At 49.9% G+C, this 22,639-nt stretch overlaps 1 protein-coding gene and 1 pseudogene across 1 annotated transcript in view; one reads left to right on the top strand and one right to left on the bottom strand.

Annotated features, from left to right (window-relative positions):
• The window catches only part of LOC129017015 (polycomb protein Suz12-like), a 53,871-nt pseudogene extending 44,046 nt beyond the window's left edge, over positions 1-9,825 (top strand).
• Positions 9,826-14,111: 4,286 nt separating this feature from the next.
• LOC129017017 (TBC1 domain family member 3G-like) overlaps positions 14,112-22,639 on the bottom strand; it is a 69,372-nt gene continuing 60,844 nt past the window's right edge. The window contains exons 6-16 of the mRNA XM_063655557.1: positions 21,875-21,914; positions 21,314-21,391; positions 20,755-20,862; positions 20,315-20,424; positions 19,020-19,068; positions 18,374-18,494; positions 17,568-17,662; positions 17,108-17,173; positions 16,545-16,644; positions 16,023-16,175; positions 14,112-15,041 (exon numbers count right to left, since the gene is read on the bottom strand). Of these exons, the coding sequence (XP_063511627.1) occupies positions 14,545-15,041; positions 16,023-16,175; positions 16,545-16,644; positions 17,108-17,173; positions 17,568-17,662; positions 18,374-18,494; positions 19,020-19,068; positions 20,315-20,424; positions 20,755-20,862; positions 21,314-21,391; positions 21,875-21,914 (1,417 nt within the window). The 3' untranslated portion in view covers positions 14,112-14,544. The remainder of the gene's footprint in view (positions 15,042-16,022; positions 16,176-16,544; positions 16,645-17,107; positions 17,174-17,567; positions 17,663-18,373; positions 18,495-19,019; positions 19,069-20,314; positions 20,425-20,754; positions 20,863-21,313; positions 21,392-21,874; positions 21,915-22,639) is intronic.

The raw sequence follows: 22,639 nt of genomic DNA, 5'->3' as shown, positions 1-22,639 counted from the left end.
TCGTGGCCAACATGGTGTCACCCCATCTCTACTGAAAATACAAAAAATTAGCTGGACACAGTGGCGAATGCCTGTAGTCCCAGCTACTCTGGAGGCTGAGACAGGAGGATCGCCTGAACCTGGAAGGCGGAAGTTGCAGTGAGCTGAGATCATACCACTGCACTCCAGCCTGGTGACAAAGTGAGACTTCGTCTCAAAAAAAAAAAAAAAAGTATAAAAAAATCTTTACAGAAGAATGACAATATAGAAAAAATACAGAAAAAATAGAAAAGTCTCCATTTTCTAATCACTATAGTAATATTTGATTTGGGCAAGAAGCAATCCAGATGCAACCATTAAGTAAAGATTATTATGGGACAGAATATTCACACTGTTTCTATCATTCCATAGATCACTTGTTAATTACAAAAGGAAAAAGAGGCCGGGAATGGAGGCTCACGTCTGTAATCCCAACACTTTGGGAGGCCGAGGAGGGCGGATCACTTTAGGTCAGGAGTTTGAGATCAGCCTGGCCGACATGGCAAAATCCCATCTCTACTACAATTACAAAAATTAGGCAGGCGTGGTAGCAGGCACCTGTAATCCCAGCTACTTGGGGGGCTGAGGCAGGAGAATCGCTTGAAACCAGGAGGTGGAGGTTGCAGTGAGCCAAGATTGTGCCACTGCACTCCAGCCTGGGTGACAGAGTGAGACTCATTCTCAAAAAAAAAAAAAAAAAATGCCCTTATTCTTAGCAGACATATAGAAGAAATTAGGGGTAAAGTGCTATGCAATCTGCAGTTAACTCTCAAATTGTACAGGGAGAAAATTTATTAAAGTTAAAAAACATGAATATTCATAGATATACATATATGTGGGGGCAGGCAGGGAGGGATGCACAGACAAAATATGGCAAAATGGTAACAACTGGTGATCACTGAACTATTCTTGCAACTCTGAATAGTTTAAAAAATTTCAAAGGTATATTATTTTTGAACTGCTCAGGAGGTTTAAATTTTTGAGTTTTTAAAATAAGCAATGAATTGTGAGGAAGTGTGAGAAGCCACAGACTTGAGAGATAAGATGAAAAATAAGGAAAGTAGAATCACAGTAATAAGAGGAACAGAGTTTCAAAATGCTGTAATCAGTCAGTAGCTTCAATGCAAAAGAAAGTTAAATTAAGGACCAACTCAGTAAAGACAACTGGATTCAGCAACTGGCAAGTCAGTGATGACCTAGGGTACAGGAGCTTCATTGAAATAGTAGAGTTGGGCCACACGTGGCCCACACCGATAATCCAGCAGTTTGGGAGTCCGAGGTAGGTGGATCTCTTGAGGCCAGGAATTCAAGACCAGCCTGGCCAACATGGTGAAACCTCATCTCTACTAAAAATACAAAAATTAACCCGATACAGTGGCGCACCCCTGTAAGCCCAGCTACTCAGGGGGCTGAGGCGTGAGAACTGCTTGAACCTGGAAGGCGGAGGCTGCAGTGAGCTGAGATAGGGCCACTGCACTCCAGCCTGGGTGACAGGGGAAGACTCTGTCTAAAAAACAAAAAATAGGCCGGGTGTGCTGGCTCATGCCTGTAATCCCAGCACTTTGGGAGGCCGAGGCAGGCAGATCACGAGGTCAGGAGACCGAGACCCCTCCTGGCTAACATGGTGAAACCCCGTCTCTACTAAAAATACAAAAAATTAGCTGGGCGTGGTGGCAGGCACCTGTGGTCCCAGCTCCTCGGGAGGCTGAGACAGGAGAATGGCGTGAACCCGGGAGGTGGAGGTTGCAGTGAGCTGAGATTACGCCACTGCACTCCAGCCTGGGTGACAAAGTGAGACTCCCTCTCAAAAAAAAAAAAAAGTAAACTGGGTATGTACCTTTAGAGGTGGTGTACATTTTCAGCATTATACGTGAATATAAATGAGTGGCAATAGGTACTTTGGTCCACAGATTTTTGGTATCTTAACTAGTTTTGGATCTCTTCCCCTAAAGGGATTGCCTGTTGAACGTTGTTAGGAATATAAGTACTGAAGGCAAACTGCCTGGGTTTGAATTTTGTACTGTCCCTTGCACCCTGCCTGGCTTCAAATCCTAGCTCTGCTTATTAAGTTCTTTTAAGGGGATGACCTTTCAGCAAATGTCTTAGCTTCTGTTTTCCCAAGTAAATGGACACAATAGTTGCTACCTTGTGAAATATTCATGTAATTGACCAGTGTTTACCAAGTAGCATCGGTGTTTAGTTTCAGTCATTGCTGATTCTTCTGTTGGACTGTGAGGGGGTGTTGGGGTGGGGGATGGTGTGTGTGTGTAGCACTTAATTGCCCGCCGAAAGGAAAAGATACTTTTGATAACCGACAGGCAGCTTTTCTCTGCTTTTGTGTCAAAAGGGAAGAAGGGAGTTTGGAGAGGGAAACGAATTCTCTGTAACACTAAGCTCTCTTCCACAAAAACAGAGGTACATAGAATGTTTAATAATTTACAGAATTTCTAGACTTCAACGATCTGATTTTTTAAAATTTATTTTTATTTTTTCAGGTTGAGACTGAGCTAAAGTTAATCTGTGGCAATGTTCTGGATGTACTGGACAAACACCTCATTCCAGCAGCTACCACTGGCAAGTCCAAGGTTTTCTATTATGAAATGTAGGTTCTATACTAAAAATTAACAAGTGTGCTTCAATAAATTTAAACATTCTCAGGAATAATTGGTTTTGTTTCTTTTTTTCTTAGACATTTCATATTATTTTCCTTATTAAATATAACCAAAAATCCCACAGAAATTAACTGAGGAGCCTCTAAATATCAACAAAATTATCACTTGATGGACTGGAATTAAACAAGCAAATGATTCTAAGAAATGGTACGTGTATTAATCATAAAATTTCTACATGAAACATTCAGCCATTCTAGACCATTTCTGTCTGTGCAGACTCATCTTTTCCTGTTCTTTGCAAAGCCCAGCTAGAGCAAGCAAGTTCCTCCCCATGGGTTTTTCCCATGTCTGGTTGCTTGGCTGGCTGGGCTTCCTCTACAAACCCCCTTCCTTTCCCCTAAGCAGGGCCCGGTGTCCCCATCCTGCGGGGTTGAGCTCATGAGGGGATCTGACCAGGAGTAGCTATTCCTGGTGCTATTGTCGTTGTCCTGTTTCATGTGGGAACATGGCTGCTGGCTCTACAGAGATTTGGCAGGTAGCAAGGAGGTTTCTTTTCAAATCTTCCTTTGGAAGTCAGACTTGGTGAGGATCTTATGCCCACCTTTTCCTAGCTCTGTGGTGTCAGGCAAAGTCTCAGTTTCTGCAAATTGGGGTTAAGAATTCCTACCTCACAGCAAGCAGTCTTTTGATAAATAAATAAGATCTTAAGTGTAAATGATTCCACTAGAAATTGCACAATTCCTTTGGTCTTCATCCTGGAGGTCCACTGACAAGCCTCATGCAAACCTGTGGCCCTGTTCCTAAAGTGTTTTGATTCATACTTTCGAATGGCCTCAGGATGACCTTTTATAAAGTAAAAATGTGAGGTAGCCACATGATATCCACTGACCCAGTGAGGCTGTTTTACTGGATAGAAGAGGTTTGAGGAAGCACTTTGGGGGGCCGAGACAGGCAGATCACTTGAGGCCAGGAGCTGGAGACCCGCCTGGCCAACATGGAGAAACCCCATCTCTATTAAAAATGCCAAAAAAATTACCTGGGCATGGTGGCACATGCCTGTAATCCCAGCTACTTGGGAGACTGAGGCACAAGAATCGCTTGAACCCGGGAGTCAGAGGTTGCAGTGAGCCAAGCCGAGATGGTGCCACTGCACTCCAGCCTCGGCAACAGAGTGAGACTCTGTCTCAGGGGAAAAAAAAAGGGTGGGGGGAGGGTTTGATAAAATAGTAGCATGTAGTTATGTTTCTACAATATTTGCTATATATAAGGATTTACCAACCTCTTGCATTAGCTACTATCCCCTACAGCAGTTGCTGTAGGAAAAAATCATCAAGTTCTGAGCTCCTACTGTTTGCCAGGCATATTCAGAGATGATCACGTTTAAATCTCAGAGTTACCCTGCAGAGCAGTCAGGGTATCACTGCCTGACAGATGAAGAAGCTGAGGCTTACAGCAGTTCAATGACTTACCCCAGGCCACATAGATGATGAGTGGGAGAGCCCAGGTCTGTCTGTGAGGTATAATGAAATTAGCATAAACCCTCCACATTGGCGCCACTTGCATAAATTAACATATTCTCTCACAGAAAGTATTTTATTGGGCATAACATTTTATATCTTTTACCATTTAACATTAGTTGTGGATCATTCCATGTCACATAAATGTGCCTCATTCTTTTTGGATAATATGATTACTAATGAATGGATTTACTATCATTCATTTAATCAATACTCCTTTTGATGGCCATTTTAATTGTGTGTTTTTTCGTTTTGCACAGATTTGATGTAATAAACATGATTTTATAGTAATATTTTTGCCTGTGAAAATGTTTACTGGACAATAAATTCCTAGGAGTAAAATAAGGTCAAAGATTATAAAGACAGAATTTATTTTCATAAACATTACCAAGTCAGCCACAAATGTTTAAATCACTAATGGTTTCAGATTACTGTATTTAATGAGTAAACACTTTCATAGGGTTTACTTTTATAAACACTTTTATTTGCCAGATATCACTCTAAGTGCTTTACAGAATTAACTTTTTCAGTTTTTAATATAACCCTGAGATGTATATTATGATTATCCCCATTCTACAGCTAAGAACACTGAGAAGTTAATTAACGTGCCACATATCTAGGAAATGACAAGGCTAATTGCACAGCCAGGCAGTCTGGCTCCTGAGTCCACATTTTAGACAACACTATACCTCCTGGTTCTTTTGAGGCATTACTACTGGAACTATCCTAATACTCATAAATAAACATTTCTTTTGGGGAGGGCCAAATACAATTTTAAACAGAAAAGTTTTCACCAACTGTCAAGCTCATAAAGTTGTACATTATACACTTTTTTCATGATGCCCACAGATAATTTATTAGTGATATCATCTATTTTAAAAGACATATGTAAAACCCAACCCTTAAGAAAGGACTCCTATCACTGTTCCCCACAGGCACCCTCTTCAGTCTTACACCTTTCCACCCCCCAAAACAAATCATTCAGCATATTTATTTCATACTGTAATATAGGAAATAGCTTCTTTTTAGATTTTCTTATATTATTAACATTGATCATACAAACATGGAATAGAAATTCCTTATGTTTTATCTGGATTTAAGGTGCTACATAATGGAATATATTTATATCAAGCCATACACATTGGAGATAATGAAATCACTTGTGTTCTAGCTTAAACATTATGGGAATTTCAGAACTGCAACATAACAGATAATCCTCAGATGAAAACTAAATCTCTCCTCTGGTCAAGCATCTATGTGCATCAGTGAAGAGAAGACAGGGACTGTGGAAGGGAAAACAGTGAGTCGGGAAGGGCTGTGGCCACATCTGTTCCCTGGTACCTCAAGTAGTTAAATCCTGACCTCCTCTACCCCAGACTGTCCTGGGGAGTGGCCAACACTGGCCTTTCACAACTGTGTGTTACTAGAAATGCAACAGAAACCCAGCTGAATCCCCAGGGTTTCCCTTCTGCCCTTCTCAATGGAAAGATCTGTCCCAGGACCATTTGTTCCAACATTTTCAATTATGAGAAATCTGGGAAGATAAAGTTATTTTCACATTCCTCAAGAAATACGTATTTATTCATACTCATTAGAGGAAAGTCAGAATGTATGGAAAACCAGGAAGACTTTTAAAAATCCATGATAACCACCATCAAAAGAACCACACTTAGTATGTTGGTCCACAGGTTTCCCAGCACCCTTTTCTGTTGGTGTATGCACAAAATGCACAATCACGTTCTGTCTACATTTTACTATTTGCTGTTTTTTGATTAACACTATATATTGAACAATTTTTAAGACCTGCAACATATGTCGACAACATTATTTCAAAATAATATATTTAGAAATAAACACACACACAAACAGTTTGTCTTATATACAACATGTCTTATTTTCTAATTCTCCACTCTTGAAGATTTAGGTTTTTCTAACTTTTTCTTAATGTACTCACCAGGAGTCAGTAAACTTTTTTAATAAAAGGCCAAAGGGTTGATATTTTAAACTCTGCAGGCCATAGGTTTCTGGTGCAACACTCAACTCTGCTGTTGCAGGGAAAGAGGCCATACACAATTTGTAAATGAATGGGCATGACTGTGTTCTGGTAAACTTTACAAAAACAGGTGGTGGACTAGATGCAGCCTGCTCCTCTGGACATGGTTTGCCAGCCCCTGACATATACCACTACAGAGGATGCTGTTAGAATGAAATCTCTTTACACATCTCTGATCATCTCCTTAGGACTAATTGCTAGAAATGACATCATGGTAGCTGTGGGTCAAAGGGCATGCATGCTCTGGGATGTACATTGCCAAATTGCTCATGATCAGCCTTTCTCATGTCAAAATGTTTTGTGACCACCAGAAGGCTGGTTCTGCTTTTTTTATCCATTGAATGAGGAATAGAAATGGCATGGCATGTATGCAGGATATTTAATCATCATATAGATAATGCTTTGTGCACAAGTGTATTCTACATTCTTTTGCAATAAGTCTACATCTGCCAGAGTTGAAATAAAATAAAACAAAATGAACCTATTTAGGACCTTCTGTGTAGTAGGTCCCTTCATGTATGTTGTTGTCTTTATCAGAATTCTTATGACCTAGGCATTTAAGAAAAATTTTTTTAAATACTTAGTTGACAAGGATTGTGTATATTTAATGCATACAATGTGATTTCATATATGTATATATTGTGTACTAATTATCACAATCAAATTTATTACATCCATTACCACCTATGCTGTACATTAAATCTCCAGAATTTTGTTCATCTTATAACTGAAAGTTTACACCCTTTGATTAATAGCTTCCCATTTTCCCCACCCCCAGCCGTTGGCAACCACCATTCTACTATCTGTTTTTATGAGTTTGACTCTCTTAGATTCCACATAGAAGTGAGATCATACAAAACTTGTCTTTCTGTGTCTGGCTTATTTCACTTAGCGTAATGTTCTCCAGGTTTATCCAGGACAGGAGTTTCTTCTTTTTAATGGCTAATAGTCCATTGTTTATATATATTTTATTTATCCATTCATCTGTTGCTGGACACTTAGGCTGTTTCCATATCTTGGGTATTGTGAATAGTGTTGTAATAAACATGGGGCGCAGATCTCTCTTCAACATTCTGACTTGATTGCTGAATTGTATGGTAGTTCTGCTTCTGATTTTTTGAGGAAGCTCCATACTGTTTTCCATGAACGTTATACCACTTTACATTCCAACCAACAGTGTACAAGGGTTCTCTTTCCTCTATGCTTTCGCCAACACTTGTTATCTCTTGTCATTTTTTATAACAGCTGTCCTATCCTATGTAGCAATATCCCATTGTGGTTTTGATTTGCATTTCTCTGATGATTAGTGGTGTTGAGCACCTTTTCATATGCTGGCTGGCCATTTGTATGTCTTCCTTGGAGAAAAAAGTCCATTGGGGTACTTTGCCTATTTTTAATTGGGTTATTGATGTATTTATTAATTTTTGGTATTGAGTTGTGTGAATTCCTCATATATTTTCAATTAACCCCTTATCAAATATATGGGTTGCAACTATTTTCTTCCATTTCGTAGGTTGCCTTTTCATTTTGTCATGGTTTCCTTTGGTGTGTAATACCTTTTAAGGTTGACGTAGTCCCATTTATTTATTTTTGCTTTTGTTGCCTGTGCTTTGGTGTTATAGCAAAAAAAAAATTGCCAATTGTGACCAATGGCAAGGAGATTTTTCCCTATGTTTGCTTCTAGGATTTGCATGGTTTCAGATATTACATTTAAATCTTTAATGCATTTTGAGCTAATTTTCTGTATATGATGTAAAACAAGTGTGTAATTTCATTCTTTTTCAAGCACTTTCCCCAACGCCATTCATTGAAGAGAGTTTCCTTTCTATGTTGTGCATTTTTTTATAGTACAGTGAAAGCAAGTCTATTAAGAAAGTAAAGGAATAAAAGAATCTACATTGTGTATCCTTGATGACTTTGTCAAAGATCGGTTGACCACATATGCATGCGGTTATTTCTGGGTGAGCTTGGCATTTTTATCTACCTCATTCTACCAATGAGGAGGCCGAGTCTCAGAGAGTTCATAGACCTGCCTAAGGTCACTCAGCTAGAGGTGATACAACCAGGGTTTGAATTGAGATCTGCCAAGCTTCTGAGTTTATTCTTTTTCCCCCACATGAAGGATCCTCAATTCTGCCTTACTGACATCAGGATCCAGTCAATTCTTTGTGATGGGGGCTGTCCTGTGCCTGGCAGGATGTTTAACAGCTTCTCTGGCCTCCACCCACTGGATGCCAGGGGAATGCACAAGAGGCTTGCTCATTTTCCCATTTAATCCTGAGGACAATATCTGGCATAAATGTTACGTCTTTTATTTTATAAATGAAGAAAATGAGACTCAGAAAGGCTTAAGTGAGTTCTTAAGAACACACAGACAGCAAGAGGTAGAACCCGAAACTGAACACAGGTGTCCATATGGGACAACAAGAAAGTTCAGGTTCCAGCTTCTTTTGAGTCTCTCATTTCCACAATTACCATCATCTGGATACGAGCTGAAGTACAGGAAACCTGGGGTGAACTCTCCTCCCATCAGGCCTAGGAGCCCCAGACCAGAACCCGAGCCCAAGGTCTCCCAGTCAGGCCCGCTGGAGTGAGCTGGCATCCACACTAGCCTGGTTTCCCAAAGCTACAGGGATGCCAGTCTCGCCGCTGATGAACAAAATGAAGGGCATTTGCTTCTCCTGCAGGCTGCCAGGATTGAACACAGATTCCTTTTCTTGCTCTCTTCTCCCGTAGCACAAAACCGGGTGGTCCATCCCCCTCCCGGTGTCCCAAGGCTTTGTTGCATGTTCTCTTTAATTTCTCCTACTCTCGCAGTGCACCCTACCTGCATCTCCCTGGCAACCTTTCTGCTCTATCCTCTCAACACCTGGATCACAAGAACACTTGTGAGGCCCCTTAACAAGCTACATCCCAAATTATCATTCCACTTTGTCCTCAGCCAGTGCCCAGGTCCAACTCACTCTCCTGGGGTGACTTTCTTTCCTGCCCAATGTGGTTTCATCATCTGTAAATTGGGGATAATTAAAGTCTTGATCGTGGTATTGGACTCTCAAAGCAGAAGTAGCAAGCTCAGCCAAGTCACGTAAACGAGGAGACGTTCCTTCTGAACTGAAAAGGCACTGGTCACAAGGGCTGCTCCTTCTTCCCTCAGGCCTCTCCAGCACGCCCTTGGCTCAGCCAAAGAAGAGACTCAGGCTGTGCTTCTGCGCTGTTGGGATAACATAGGCCTCCTCCATGTGGTTCCACAGCAGGAACATGGGAACAATCAGACCTCTCCCAGTGTGGGCATGAGGATACAACAAGATCATGTCAATATTGACATTCATAATGGCTGGGCGCAGTATCACACGCCTGAAATCCCAGCACTTTGGGAGGCTGAGGTGGGCAGATCGCTTGAGCCCCAGAGTTCAAAACCAGCCTGGGCAACTTGGCAAAATCAGTCTCTACTGAAAATACAAAAAATTGGCTGGGCTTGGTGGTGCACACCTGTAGTCTCAGCTACTTGGGAGACTGAGGTGGGAGGACTGCTTGACCCCAGGGAGGTTGAGGCTTCAGTGAGCTATGATGGCACTGCTGTACTCCAGCCTGGGTGACAGAGTGAGGCCCTGTCTCAAAACAAAAACGAAGACAAAACAACATTCCTAATAGTAGCAATAGCTACTATGTGCCAAGCCCAGGCACCTCTTCGAGTGTTTGCTGTCACCCTATGAGGTAAGTGTGCTTAGAAGTTACACAAAGCACACGGCTCAGTGTTTGGCCCATGGTAAGGGCCTAAAAGTGGTAGCCCCAGTGGTGGGGATGCTGCTGCTGCTGACCATTAACCCCAGTCTGCTCCACCTTCTTCCAGGCAGCCTGTGAGATGTTTGATGTCCGAGGCAAACAGCACATTCAGATCCCCAAGCTCTACACCTCCAGTGTGACCAGGCACCTGCACCACTTCAGGCTCATGTGGGACTCACAGCCTTTGGACCTCAGCTAAAGGACCTGCTTCTCTTCAGCACACGGGGCTTGTTTGTGTTGGGGTCCGAGCCCTGAGCCCATGGTCAAGGAGACCCCCAAGTCTTTCTGAACAGAGACAGCTGGCTTGGGGGCCTCCCTCTCACTGCATGCAAGAGCCTGTTAGGGTGCAAGACTCGAGGCGCTGAGGGAGGCTGTTTCAGGAGGGAGCCCCAGGAGGGTGGTGGAGGCAGAAGGGGGCAGCATCTGCCGAGGGCCTACTGTGTGCCGGGCACCGTGTGGGGTTTCTGGCCCATATGGGCTAAGTGAGCCTGGACACTCCTCTTGGGAGAAAGGCTCAGATGGAGAAATTGCAGTTCAGGAAGGTGAAGCAAGCTGCTAGCCTGTGGCCACATTGGGATCTGGGCGTCAGCCTTCCAGCCGCGAAGGCAGCCAAGTATCATGAAGAAGGCATCACAGAGGCGATTCCAGGCTGTAGTGGTGAACTCTCCACTCTGCATCCCCAGGTGCTGTGCCCCGTGCCCTGTCTAAGGTAGTCCTGCGGGTTTCTACATGTTTAAGATATCCCCAGCATCAATGATGCTCTCCTGTGGATCCCAAGCCACGGAGATGTCCTGGGGCTTTTCATTTTTAGGGACCTAAATTGAATTTCCCAACACCTAGAAGCAAGACAGCCGCCCTAACAGACTCTTGCATGCAGTGAGAGGGAGGCCCCCAGGCCAGCTGTCTCTGTTCAGAAAGACCTGGGGGTCTCCTTGACCATGTGCTCAGGGCTCAGACCCCAACACAAACAAGCCCCGTGTGCTGAAGAGAAGCAGGTCCCTTAGCTGAGGTCCAAAGGCTGTGAGTCCTGCATGAGCCTGAAGTGGTGCACGTCCCTGGTCACACTGAAGGTGTAGAGCTTGGGGATGTGAATGTGCTGTTTGCCTTGGATCTTTATTCGTGATTCAGAAACAGTGGAATAAAAGGAAAGGAAGGAAAACCCGAATGGCCACCTCAGCAGGATGCTCCAAGGGTAGTGTCCAGGTGGCACTGACTCAGAAATGTGGGGGCTTCCCCCACCCACGCTCAAGAGCCACTTTGCCATTTCACCATCTCTCTGTCCTCCACACCCCTCAGCAGCAAGCACACCAAGAAGGTGTTCACCGTGAAGCTCAAATCTCAGCAGAATCTAGAGTCTGAAATCCAGGGAAGGGAAAGTGTAGAGCTTCTTGGATGATGCCCTGTCAATTTTATTTTAACGAATGAAAGACCAGAAGAAGTCAGTCTTTGAAAGGAGAGGACGGGAGCATCTGCTGGCATTAGCAGCCATGCCATCATAGGACCGGCTCACCTGGACCCGCGGCTACCTGTGCTTTTACATCCAGTGTTGGTTAACCACGGGCCACTTTTCCAGCTTGGAAACTAAGCATCTGCTCCACTTCCTCTCCTTCCTTATTGAACTCTTTCACTAAAAGGACAATGCAAGAGAGACTTAAACTGTTTGCCTCATTCTTAAGAACTTTCAGGAAAAGTTTTGGCAGGGAGGGAGATTTCCCAGCTCTGGGATAGAGTCTTATGGATTATCTGCTGGTTTCACTGGTCTGTGCTGTCCTCCCTGCATTCATTAGGAAAACTGGCCTTGGTTCAAATAAGGACAGGATTTGTCCTGGTGACAGAGAAAGGTTTCTTCTGATATCCATATATCTCCGAGGGGTATGCTTTCTCCAGGCAGGGGCTGTGGCCAAGCGATCAGGGGGCTCAGAGGGCTGCTGGGAAGGGGTGGGCCCCTCTCTCCCCAGAGGGAATCTCCTGGGGACCTCTCGAGCACCCCTGCCCATCCTTTAAACATAAATTCATAAATACAAACAAGTAGGCCATTCATAGAAATATATAAAATATGTCATAGGAAAGGTGGAACTCTCATATGGCAATAATTATGACAGAGGCTGGCAAATGACCTGAGTGACCCAGAGTGACCTGAGCACTGACTCCCAAACACCCTCAGTAGGATGTTTTGCATCCCTGAGACACTTTCCTGGGTCCTCCTGGGCCCTACCACCCGCTACACCATCCAGACCTCAGGCCATCCCCCTCTCTGTTGACAGAGCAGTCTCTGTTCCTGAACGTGCTGGTCACCACCAACAGCAGCTGCTCCTCCTCCAGGCAGCTCAGCGTATACTTCTACATGCAGACAGCCTGGACGGCACCCAGGTGGACATAAGCCTTCAGCTCCCAGTAGACACTCTGGGCTTCCTACCCTGCACAGACATTCTGGGCTTCCCCCGACATCTCCCCCATCCTGCGGCTCCTGTGCTCATCTGTCTCACCCAGTGCCCAGCACAGGCGCGGCACACAGAAGGTGAGTGAACCAATTTGAACACATCATCCTTGACTCTCCTTCCCTGCTCAAGCCCTGCAGCTAACCCATCGGCAAGTCCTGGCTCTGCCTCCAAAATACTGCGTATCCCATGTCCAAACACCTCTCACCATATCCACTGCTATTTGCAGTTCTGTGTGTGTGTGGAAATATTTCCAAAAAATTGGAATGAGCAGGTCACAGCTGTGCCTGGAGGGAATGGCCGGGGAAATGTGCCCTCACCTTGCTGTTCTATCCAGGCCCACCCAGCTGAGGATAGGGGACCTGCCACAACTCTCCTGGAAGTTCCGGACTCCTGGGAGCTGGCAGGTGAGGACCCAAGAGTATTTTCAGCAACCTGGCTGACCTGGTCATCAGTCAGTCCCACCTTGGCCCACGCCTCTACATGGCACAGATCACAGCTCATTCCATCCTGGCATTACACTGGCCTGTGCCCTGCCCTCAGGGTCACATCTGTCTCCCAGAAGCCGTGCAACCCTGGAAAACCCAGGTCTAACAGTCAGGTTCCTCCTCTGTGCATTAACAGTGGCGTTGACGCCTGCTTTGCAGGGCGCTGGGAGGGGAGAGGGAGGTGTATGCTGGAGAGCTCCCCAAGGGCAAGGCCTGGCTCAGCGTCACTCACTGTCAGATCCTCAGAGCCCGGGGCTGGCCCAGCATGTGGTCACTATTCCCTAAGCATTGGATGTGATCCGTCAGTGCTGCAGGCAGGAGATAGAGCTTAGAGAGACCCCCTGTGTCCTGTCTTCTTTATCTGCAGCTTACTCATCCTTGCCCATTTCACATGCACATGCAGAGCAGGTTTTCACTGAGCTTGAACAAAATTCAAGCTAGAGCAGCTGATGGATATTGAGGCCTAGATTCACTATCAAAGTGTTTCTCAAACGGTGCTCTCCAGAACACCATGGAAAACTCATTTACTGCAAAAGTTTGAAAATCCCTGCCCACCGGTCAACCCTTGTGTATGAGCAATCAGCTCTACCATTCAGCCCAGGTGTGTGTTTGCTGGACCATCTGGAGGAAGCTGAAGAGACATGAGCTGAAGGCAGAGGGTGAGTCCAAGGTGGGATCTTCGGACAGGTACAAGAAGTTAGGCAAAAATGGGATAATTCTAGCCTTAATAACCTTAGATAATAGTTGACATTATTATTTAGTTAATAGGATTGTACTCACGTTACATTTCTCAATGTTTTTTTAAGAGCTAAAGTCTCACTCTGTCACCCAGGCTGGAGTGCAGTGGTGCAATAATGGCTCACTGCTTCCTGGAACTCACAGGCTCCAGCAATCCTCCTGCCTCAGCCTCCTGACTAGGTGGGACTATAGGCACACACCACCATGCCTGGCTGATTTCTTTGACTTTTCTCTAGAGACAGGATCCGCCTATGCTTCCCAGGCTGGTCTCAGACTTCTAGACTCAAGTGAGCCTGAACCTCCCACCTCGACCTCTCAAATTGCCGGGATTACAGGTGTGAGCCACCACACCCGGCCTAAATTTCTTATGTGCCATGGGACTGCAAAACGTCATTATTAGGGGCAGCCGGATGGAAGGTGTAAGAGGACACTGTAGTGCCTTTTCAATATTTCTGTCTAAAATCTAAAATCATTCAACAGGAAACATTTATTTTAAAACGTGAAGGTGGTTATCCTTCCATGAGTTTAAAGTACAAAGGCAGGCTCATGGTGTCATCAGAATTCAGAACGCTGGTCGTGGGGCTGGGGTGCTGGGAGGGGCTAGGCATGGTTGGCTTTGTGATCTGGGGGCTGGTGTGTTCCATCTCTGAATGTCTCTCGAGCTGTACACTTTCTTAATAAATTTTCATAAGTTTAACAAAAAATAAAACGAGGATGGGAAGCTTGCTTGGGTTGTTAAGCCTTGGGAAATTATCCAGCCATGAGCCCTGGCCCAGATGCTTCTAGAAACCTGGAGGGAACTGAGAACTTTCCAAGTGGAGGCAGCAGAGGCAAGGCCCTGAGGTGGGAGCGCACTGCTGCTCGTCCCTAGCTCTGAAGGGGGTGCCCTGGTAGGATTCAGTGCTGGGTGCACTGCAGGGCCGGGAAGTCCATGCCCACGTTGTGGCTCAGTGCAGTGAAAGCCAATCTCACCCCCTCCACAGGGTGTTCAGCCTGCCAGCAGGTGGCCAGCTGGTCCTCCTGGGATATGGCACGGACCCAGCAGCTCTGTTCGAAATCATAATGGGGGAACCAAGGGCCCCCTACATCCAGGTCCGTTGGGAGGCGGGGCATAGAGTTCCACTGCAGGAATCTCCAGGAACCCTGAGGTCCTCCCTGAGCCAGGGCCGGGCTGGGTACACCTCGAGTGCCCACAGGGTAGGTGTCTTCGCGGACAGCCCCAGCAGGACAGGGTGTGGAAGAACGAGGTGCCCATGGCGGGGAAGCTGACCAAATGGGCCGCTGGAACCGGGCTGGTGGGCCCGGAGGGGCCTGCCTGTCCCCCTTGCAGAGGGTCTTCCCGCCACGTGAAGCCGGCACAGGCCTGGATGCCGAGGACCCTTGCTCGGGTTTGGCTGAAAGGAAAACAGACGCGGTCAGCATCTCCAGTGAGCCCATGCAGGCCTTTCCGGGCTGGGCCCCACCTGCCTGCATCTCTGTAGTCCTCGGGGTCTCTGTGTGGCCCCCGTGGCCTGACACTGAGGACACGCCTGTAGTCTGCTGATCTCAGAGGGAGGGTTGTGTGCTGCCTGGCGTGGGGAAGCTGTCGTGGCATGGCGGGTGGCTCCTGGGACTGCCCCCAGGATTCAGACTGGCTGGGGGCTTCCTGCCACACACCTTCGTCCCAGGGCTGTTGGGCCTGGGATATGGCCCCCAGTCACAACTCAGGTGGGAGGGGCCTTGGATGTCACCCAGCCCCTTGCCACCTCACATGGGGACCCGTCTCTGCAGTGGGTTTTTGGGCCCGGACGTGGGACACCCTCTGCCCTCCTGGGCTGCCCAGTCCATGCCAGGACTGACCATTCCCACGTCTGGCTGAACTCCTGGCTCTGGCTCTGGGCCCGGGGTCCCGCCTGTGCCCTCTCCCTGAATGCTGCGGGGGTCAGGGACACCGATTCCCTTGTCTCCCTGGCTCAAGGCTTGTTGTCCTGGCAACCTTGGAGGAGCGTGCACGAGTGAGGGGCCTCTGCTGCTCTCTGAGGCTGTGGGTGCCTGCAGGGAGGGGCGGGGTCTCCCACAAATGGGTCTGGGCTCGTCTAGTTACTTTGAGGGCCCTGTGAGGGGGAGAGCGAGACACCGTGGAAAGTGGGAGGGGGCTTGTTGGAGGGTCTTGCCCACATCCCCCTCCTGCGTGCACAGCACATCCAGTATACAGGCACTGAGCGCCTGCCCTGAGGACCGGTGGGCCTCCTGTACTTTCTTAGAGTGCAGGAGGAAGAGGAGGAAGAAAAGGTGAAGAGGAAGGCCCAGGTAGTAGGGTTGCGGGTCCCGGGCCCTCCCCTACTATTGACTACCCCAGAGGGTGACATGGGAGGGGACATGGCACTGGAGCCCACCTGGGGGTGGCAGGTCCTCCTGCTTTCTTGTTAGTTTCTTCATAGAGGCCCTAAGATGCTTGAGCACAGTGTCATCATCCCTGGCCCAGTTGTAAACGAACTGGTTCCGAAAACGTGCCCACAGGCCACACCTGGATGTCTTCATGAGGTACTCTAGGGACAGGGTGGATATCAGGCCAGGAGAGTTACCTGGGAATGGTCACAGCTCATACCCGGTGGCCACTTCAGTCTCCCACTGGGTGGTGCCGGATCCTTTTGTGGCCACCCCAGGCATCCAGATATACACAGGAGACTGTGGCTGGGGGTGACCTGGGCAGGGAAGTGCGCACCACACTCTGGACTTTCATCTGGGTCATGTGGGGGATGGACTCGGTGTCACAGTGTCCTGCCCAGCCCCCCTGGCCAGACCTCCCTCTGGGCTAGAACTGAGGATCATGAGGACAGTGTGTGGAAGCTGCCCTCGGGCCAGTCGGGGTCTGACCCCAGGGCTCCCCAGGCCCCACTGGGCACACGTAGACTTACTCTGCTGAACCTTAAAGGCAATGCTTGTCATCGGCATCAACACCTGTTCTCCTTCCAGCAAATAGACGTCCCACAGGCGCAGGGTGAGCCCGAGAGAGATCTGTGGGGACAGCAGGTGTGAAAGAACCTGGTCCTTCCAGGCTGGGGCTGGTGGCTCGAGCTGCGCACACTGGGGCTTCAGTCTCCAGAGTCAGTGACCTTCCCCATGAGGGTCGCCTGAGCCCTCCAGGATGCTGGGTCAGACAAGGTCTTGCAGCTCCTCATGGGGGGCACTCATTTGAGTGGGGATGTGGCTCCTGGAGAGAGGGGCTTGCCCAGGGCTTGAGGCTTCCCTGAGCCCTCTCAAGTCGGGTCCTGGCCCAGTCTGCCCATGAGGCTGGGCCTGAGCCCCAGCCACTGCCCTGGGATGACCCCTCTTGGGCAGAGGGTTTTGCTTGTGTGTCCTTTGGGGACCCGCCTGAGCCTCCTGTGGGCTGGGAGTGAGCCAGACCCCTGGGCTGGGGAAGCAGGGTACTGCAGGGCATGGAGGGTTCCTGAGCCAGGGTCTCCCTATGCCTCCTTACCCCATCAATCAGTGTCCAGATAAGGCTGCCTAACGAGGAACACTGCCCACATAGACCTTCCTTGTCCTGATGGAAGCAACAGAGGTGCTCAGGCCACTGGGCTGCCCTAAAAACCTCCCTCTTCCTGGGCCTCTGAAGACCCTTCCCCTAGTGGAGAACACTGGGCGGTGTCCAGAGCTCCCCACAACACTGTCACCTTCCCACACTCCCGGTGGACACACTGCCCTTTGCCCTGCTCTGCAGGAGCTGGGCCCCCATCCCTGTGCCTCTGTCTCCTCCAGGAGGAAGAGGAGGAGGAAAGGAAACCAACTCCCAGCCCACGGAGAACCCGACGTCCCAGGTCAGGCCCTGGCTGGGATTCAACCAGTCACCAGCCCCACGAGGGGCTCCAGCTCCCCTGCTCCTACAGCCCCACAGGAGGCAGGGCCTCTGGGAAGAGCCGAGGGGACCACAAACTCACCTGATGCCACATGGTCTTGGGTTGTGACATGGGTACCACATGCTCCTGTTGGTCTTGGAGCCCCTGGAGTGTCCCGCCATTTGGGCTGTGAAATCCTGAGAAGCCCCCAGCCCATCATGAAATCAGAGCCTTCCCCCAAGATGTGGAGCCATCAGCTGCAAGAGCTGGGCAGCTGGAGAGGCCCCCAAACCCCAAGGCCTCCCACCCTCCCATCTGGTGACCCCACCATGCGGCCTTTACCCTGGGGAGGTGGGGCGGGAACATTCCCTGGAGCCTGGCTGGAGGTTCTCCTGGAGGCCTCCTGGGCCAGGGTGCAAAAAGGGCAAGCCTGACTTTGAGGCCACGACAGGGCAGCCAGAACTGGGTGGGTGCTGGGCTTCCTGGTCATCTCCTGGAAGTGGGGTCGGGCCAGTGAACGGGATTGGGGAGATGCTGCCACCTGGGCTTGGTCGGCCCATTCGTGGGCACCAATGGCAGCAGGAGCCCGGGCAGCTGGAGGGCAGGAGGACTCTCAGGGAGGGGAGAGTCAGCTGCACCGAATCAGAGCCGGAGGGTGTGGCTCCAGGCACAGAGGGTGGCCACGGGGAGGATGAGATGCCCTCTGCTGATGGGGATGAAAGGCATCTGATTTGGGCTTTGGGGGTCAGCCGTGGACTCCTGTGGGACCCTCAGCAGAGACATCCTAAAGTCTCCCAACAAGCTGGCGACACAAGGAGGGTGCCTTGGCTGAAAGCTGTGATCACCTGGCCAGGGTGGCCATCCCCGGGTCTGGCTGCAGGAGGTCCCCGGGGCAGCTGTACACTTACCCTGCAGAGAGTGCCTCTCACTGGCCAGCAGCTGCACCAGTGCCCAGAATGCATCCTCCTCAGGCAGGTAAAGGAGGAACAAGGCAGCGATGTTGCTGAGGTCCCTGCAGTAGCCCACCTCCTGCAAGAGCCAGAGTTACCATGGATGGACATCACCTGGGAGTTCTGAGGTCACCTGGGAGGACTCATGTCATTGGAGAGGGCAGAGGTGACTGGAGAGGCTTCCTCTGAAGAAGAGGCTTCCTCAGGATGCAAATTCATTTCATGACAAGAGCCAAGTCCATCAGGCACCTCAGCACCTTGTCCAAAATGTCTGCCGATAGCACCATCCTGTGTGCGATGCTGCCAAGCTCCTGGGCTTTGGGGCAGCCCCAGGAGGAGGGCATCATTTCTTGTTCTGAGAAGTGGTGGTCAGGCCCATGTGACAGCAGGAGTCGAGGCCCTGACTCCTTTGTGTCTCAGCTTGACCCCTTGAGACCACTCCCTTGCTTGGAGGTTTATGGCAGTGGTGAGCTGGAGTCCTACCTCCTATATCCTTGTGGGTCACAAATACTAACTTTAAAAGAAGCAACGACACCCCCACCAGACACCCACTCCTGTGAATATGGAAATATGGCCCGGGAACCTCACTGCCAGGAATACTCACCGGGTTATACTGCGAATATGCCAGGAGGATGTAGAATAGTTCCCGCTGCCTAGGAAACAGAGAAAGGGGGCTATGGTTTGGTTTGTGCAGATGCTGTTAGTTTCACTTTGTCTACACAGCCTAACAGCAAATCCTATTTCAGGTTCAGATGATTCACCAGATAAGCAGTGAGCTCTTCAGGGCCTGAGACTGTTGAAGAAATGTTTCAGTAAAACCCACATCTGTGACATGCAAATAGCCCAGTTGTACAGTGACTTGCCTGATCCTTTTCACTCTGAATGATATTTTCTTTCAGTTTGCACACATGCCAGTTCAGTCTGTGGGTGTACAGTTCCTCCACGGTCCTAAACCAATGTGCAGCGTCTCCCGGCCACCACCGCAGCCCCTCCTGGAGCGACTCCTTCATCCTCCAATTCTCCAGGGTGGCCCCTATGCACCCAGCCTCTCCCCGATCCGTCAGCCCCTGGCCACCCAGACTGCTTCTCAGTCCGTATGGTTTGGCCTTTTCCAGAATGACCTAGGAATGGGAATCCTACTGTGGTAGCTTATTGGGTCTGGCTTCTTTCCCCTAGCAAAATGCATCTAGGATCCACCCACGTTCGTGCGGGCATGACTGGCTCCTTCCCTTTTCTCACTGGGTCTTCCATTTGAAGGGAGGACCAGCCTTGCTCTCCCCATTCCCGTGTTCAAGGCTGTCCCCGAAGGCTCCCTGTGTGAGTGACGAGCAATCAAGCAGTGAACCTGGCATGCAGGTTTCATGTGGATGTCAGTTTTCAAATCGGTGGGTTCAATATCTGTGACACTTTGGGGACGCGTGGTTCAAGTCCACTGAGCTTTGTGAACCAATGCCCAACTGGCTGCCAATGTGGCTGTGCCATGTCATGTTCCCAGCAGACCTGGATGAGAGTTTCCAGGACCTCTAATTCTCCTAGCATTTGGTGCTGTCATTGTTGCCTGGGGGACTCATGGGCCCTGTATCCTGCCAACCTCCCATGGGTCCTACCATGGGTCCGCATGGGTCAGGGAGAGCACCTTTCACCATTGTGCATGATTTTCTTTGCTGTCTTCTATCTCCTCAGGATCCTCCTGGGTTCTGGCCCCACATGTTCCAGTCTGACCCAGGGCTTGGAACCAGGGAGGTGCTCGGTTCATGGTGCCGGCTGCTCCCTGGGCCAGGAGAGCTCTTGGCAGCTCTGTCATCCCTTCTGGGTGACCCTGGCTTTTGCTCTGGGGAAGCCCCCATCCCTCTTATTCACTCCATCTCCCCTGGGGCCCTGTGGCTCCCGTAGGCTTACTTGGCTCCATATTGATCCCTGAAGAAGATATGCTTCCTTAAGGTCCCGCTTATGTCCAGGTCGATCTGGTGGATGTGTTCAGATGACCTCTTGCCCTTCTCTTTCATGATCTGTAGGGCAGGGCCAAGAGGAGGAAGCAGCCTCAGAACAGATGGAAGACTCCCTGCCTCCAGTGGCAGTCAGCCCACAGTCAGCACTTCGGGAAGAAAGGACAGAAGGAAGGTTTCCTTCTCCAGAAAGCTGCATTTTGGCTTGTTACTGAAGCCAGGGAGGGTCACCAGAGCTGAGTTTGTCTGTGGTGACTGTGTAACCATGTGTGCCCAGGGTGTTCATCTGACCTTTGCCCCCAGCCCCCCAGGGTGGTCTCGACGTTCCCTCCAGCTGGAGACCTGGGCCCCTGACATGGCCTGTCCTGTTTGTTGTGCTCTGGCTGAGCGTACCTTGTATTTTCTGGGGTTTTTCAACTTGATTTCCTGAATGTTCAGGAGGACTGACCACACCGGGCCCCGGATGTTCATGGGAATTCCCTTGTACACTCGATCTATGAGCTGTGGGCAGAAAACAATCTGGTGTCCAATGCCACAGGGTGACCCCAGTGAGGACCAGAGCCCGGGGATTCTGGAAATTGTCGGTTTTGGCCCCATGATTCCTCAGTAGAGGTGAAATCAAGTTGGGACCGGGTCTCCCTTCCCAGGACTGAAACAGTGGATGGACACTCAGAGTCGAAACTCTGATCTGAACCTTTTCCTTCCTTCGGGTCACCAGGGCATCCCTAGCCTTGAGCTCTGGGTGGTCCCAGCCCTAGATTCAGATTCCCTCCCAGCAAGGTGACGCTTGCATGAAAGGCAGGGAATCTGGTGACCAGGCCTGCAGTCCTCCGGGCGAGGACAGTGTGCCACCCACCCTCTGAGAGGCTGACGGTGCCAGGCCACAGCCATGGGTGCCTGTCCCCTGTCTCTGCAGAGAGTGCTTTCGGGGGCCTCTCCCCCCACACATTACTTTTGTACTGTGCTTATACGTCTCCCATTCTCCCAGCATTTTCCTCCACTTGCTCGTCCGTCTCATCTCCCGCCGATTCTATCAAATGAGGCATGTTGGAGTTAGCGGAGCTGCCAGGCTTCCCAGAGCCACCCGCGGATGCTGGGTCTTGGGCTCTGGAGCCCTGGTGGGACCCAGCTGGAAGGAGCCAGGGAAGGGCAGACCTCAAGGGCTGAGAGCCTTTGAGCAAATGAGCACCAGTGGGCTGACTTTTGGACCCCGGGATGTACCATCCTCAGGCCACAGACACACCAGTCTTAGGTCCCAGCCTCTAGGTGGGGTCCTGACACAAGCATGCAGCCACCCCCAAGCCAGGACTGTGGTTCCCCTTTTGAAAATTTTATCAAACTGCCAAAGTTAACAGCAACCTGGGGTCAGGTCCAGCAGGGACTGCTGCCCCTCCCAGTGACAGCGTGTTGCCCTCACCCACCACCGCCCAGGCCGGCTGCTTCCTCTGCCTCACTGACCACACGCCCAGTCCCTACGTCCCTGGACCAGCCCCTCCATGCATCAGGCTCTTACCTTCACCTCCTGTGCAGCCAGAGGAGGCAGCTCCGTCTCACTGTAAGGCAAGCCAGGCAGAGCTGAGGACCTTCACAGGGCCTGGAGCCGCCTCAGCCCAAGAGCAGACCCCTAGAGAGCACTGGCTCTGTCCCTATCCAGCTTAGGGCTCAGCCCAGGAGAAGGCACAGGGAAGGGAATACAAGGGCTTTCCTGTGGGTCTGACTCCCAGGAGGGGCAGGACCTGGGAGAAGAAGGAGTGCAGGGACAGCCTGACCGGGTTTACTGGGGCCCCTGGCGTGGGAGACGGTCAGGCTGCCCAGTGGGGCTGCCCGCCCTGGACTCCAGGTGGTGCTTTCTGCTGGAGCTGAGAAAGGTTAGCCCTGAGATGGGATGGGGGTCGCCCACAGTGGGCAATCGGGCCCTGACAGGAGTCCCTCAGGGAGTGACCACATCACCCCACCAGGGTCAAGGGAGCCTGCCCTGAGACCTGCCCGGTGTACTCTGGGTGTACCAGGGGCCTATCCCACTTGACAGCCCCAAGGCCCTTGCAGGTTCTGACCTCCCAGCATCCACCTGCCTCTCCCTGCACCCGAGCCACACACCTGCATTTCAGAAGTGGCACGGCTCATCAGCTCCCTCCCACCCTACCTCCCCAGGGATCCTCTGTCTCTCCATCTTATGATCCCTGAGGGATGGGCTCCTGGCTGGGCTCCTGTTACCTGGCCCCAGATCCCTTCCCAGCACCAGACCCAGGGTCTTTAGCCACAAGCCCTGCTGCCTCCC

The sequence above is a fragment of the Pongo pygmaeus genome, chromosome 19 (genome assembly GCF_028885625.2).
Source record: "Pongo pygmaeus isolate AG05252 chromosome 19, NHGRI_mPonPyg2-v2.0_pri, whole genome shotgun sequence".
NCBI classification, from domain to species: domain Eukaryota; kingdom Metazoa; phylum Chordata; class Mammalia; order Primates; family Hominidae; genus Pongo; species Pongo pygmaeus.
This window is presented reverse-complemented; position numbering and strand designations above follow the sequence as displayed.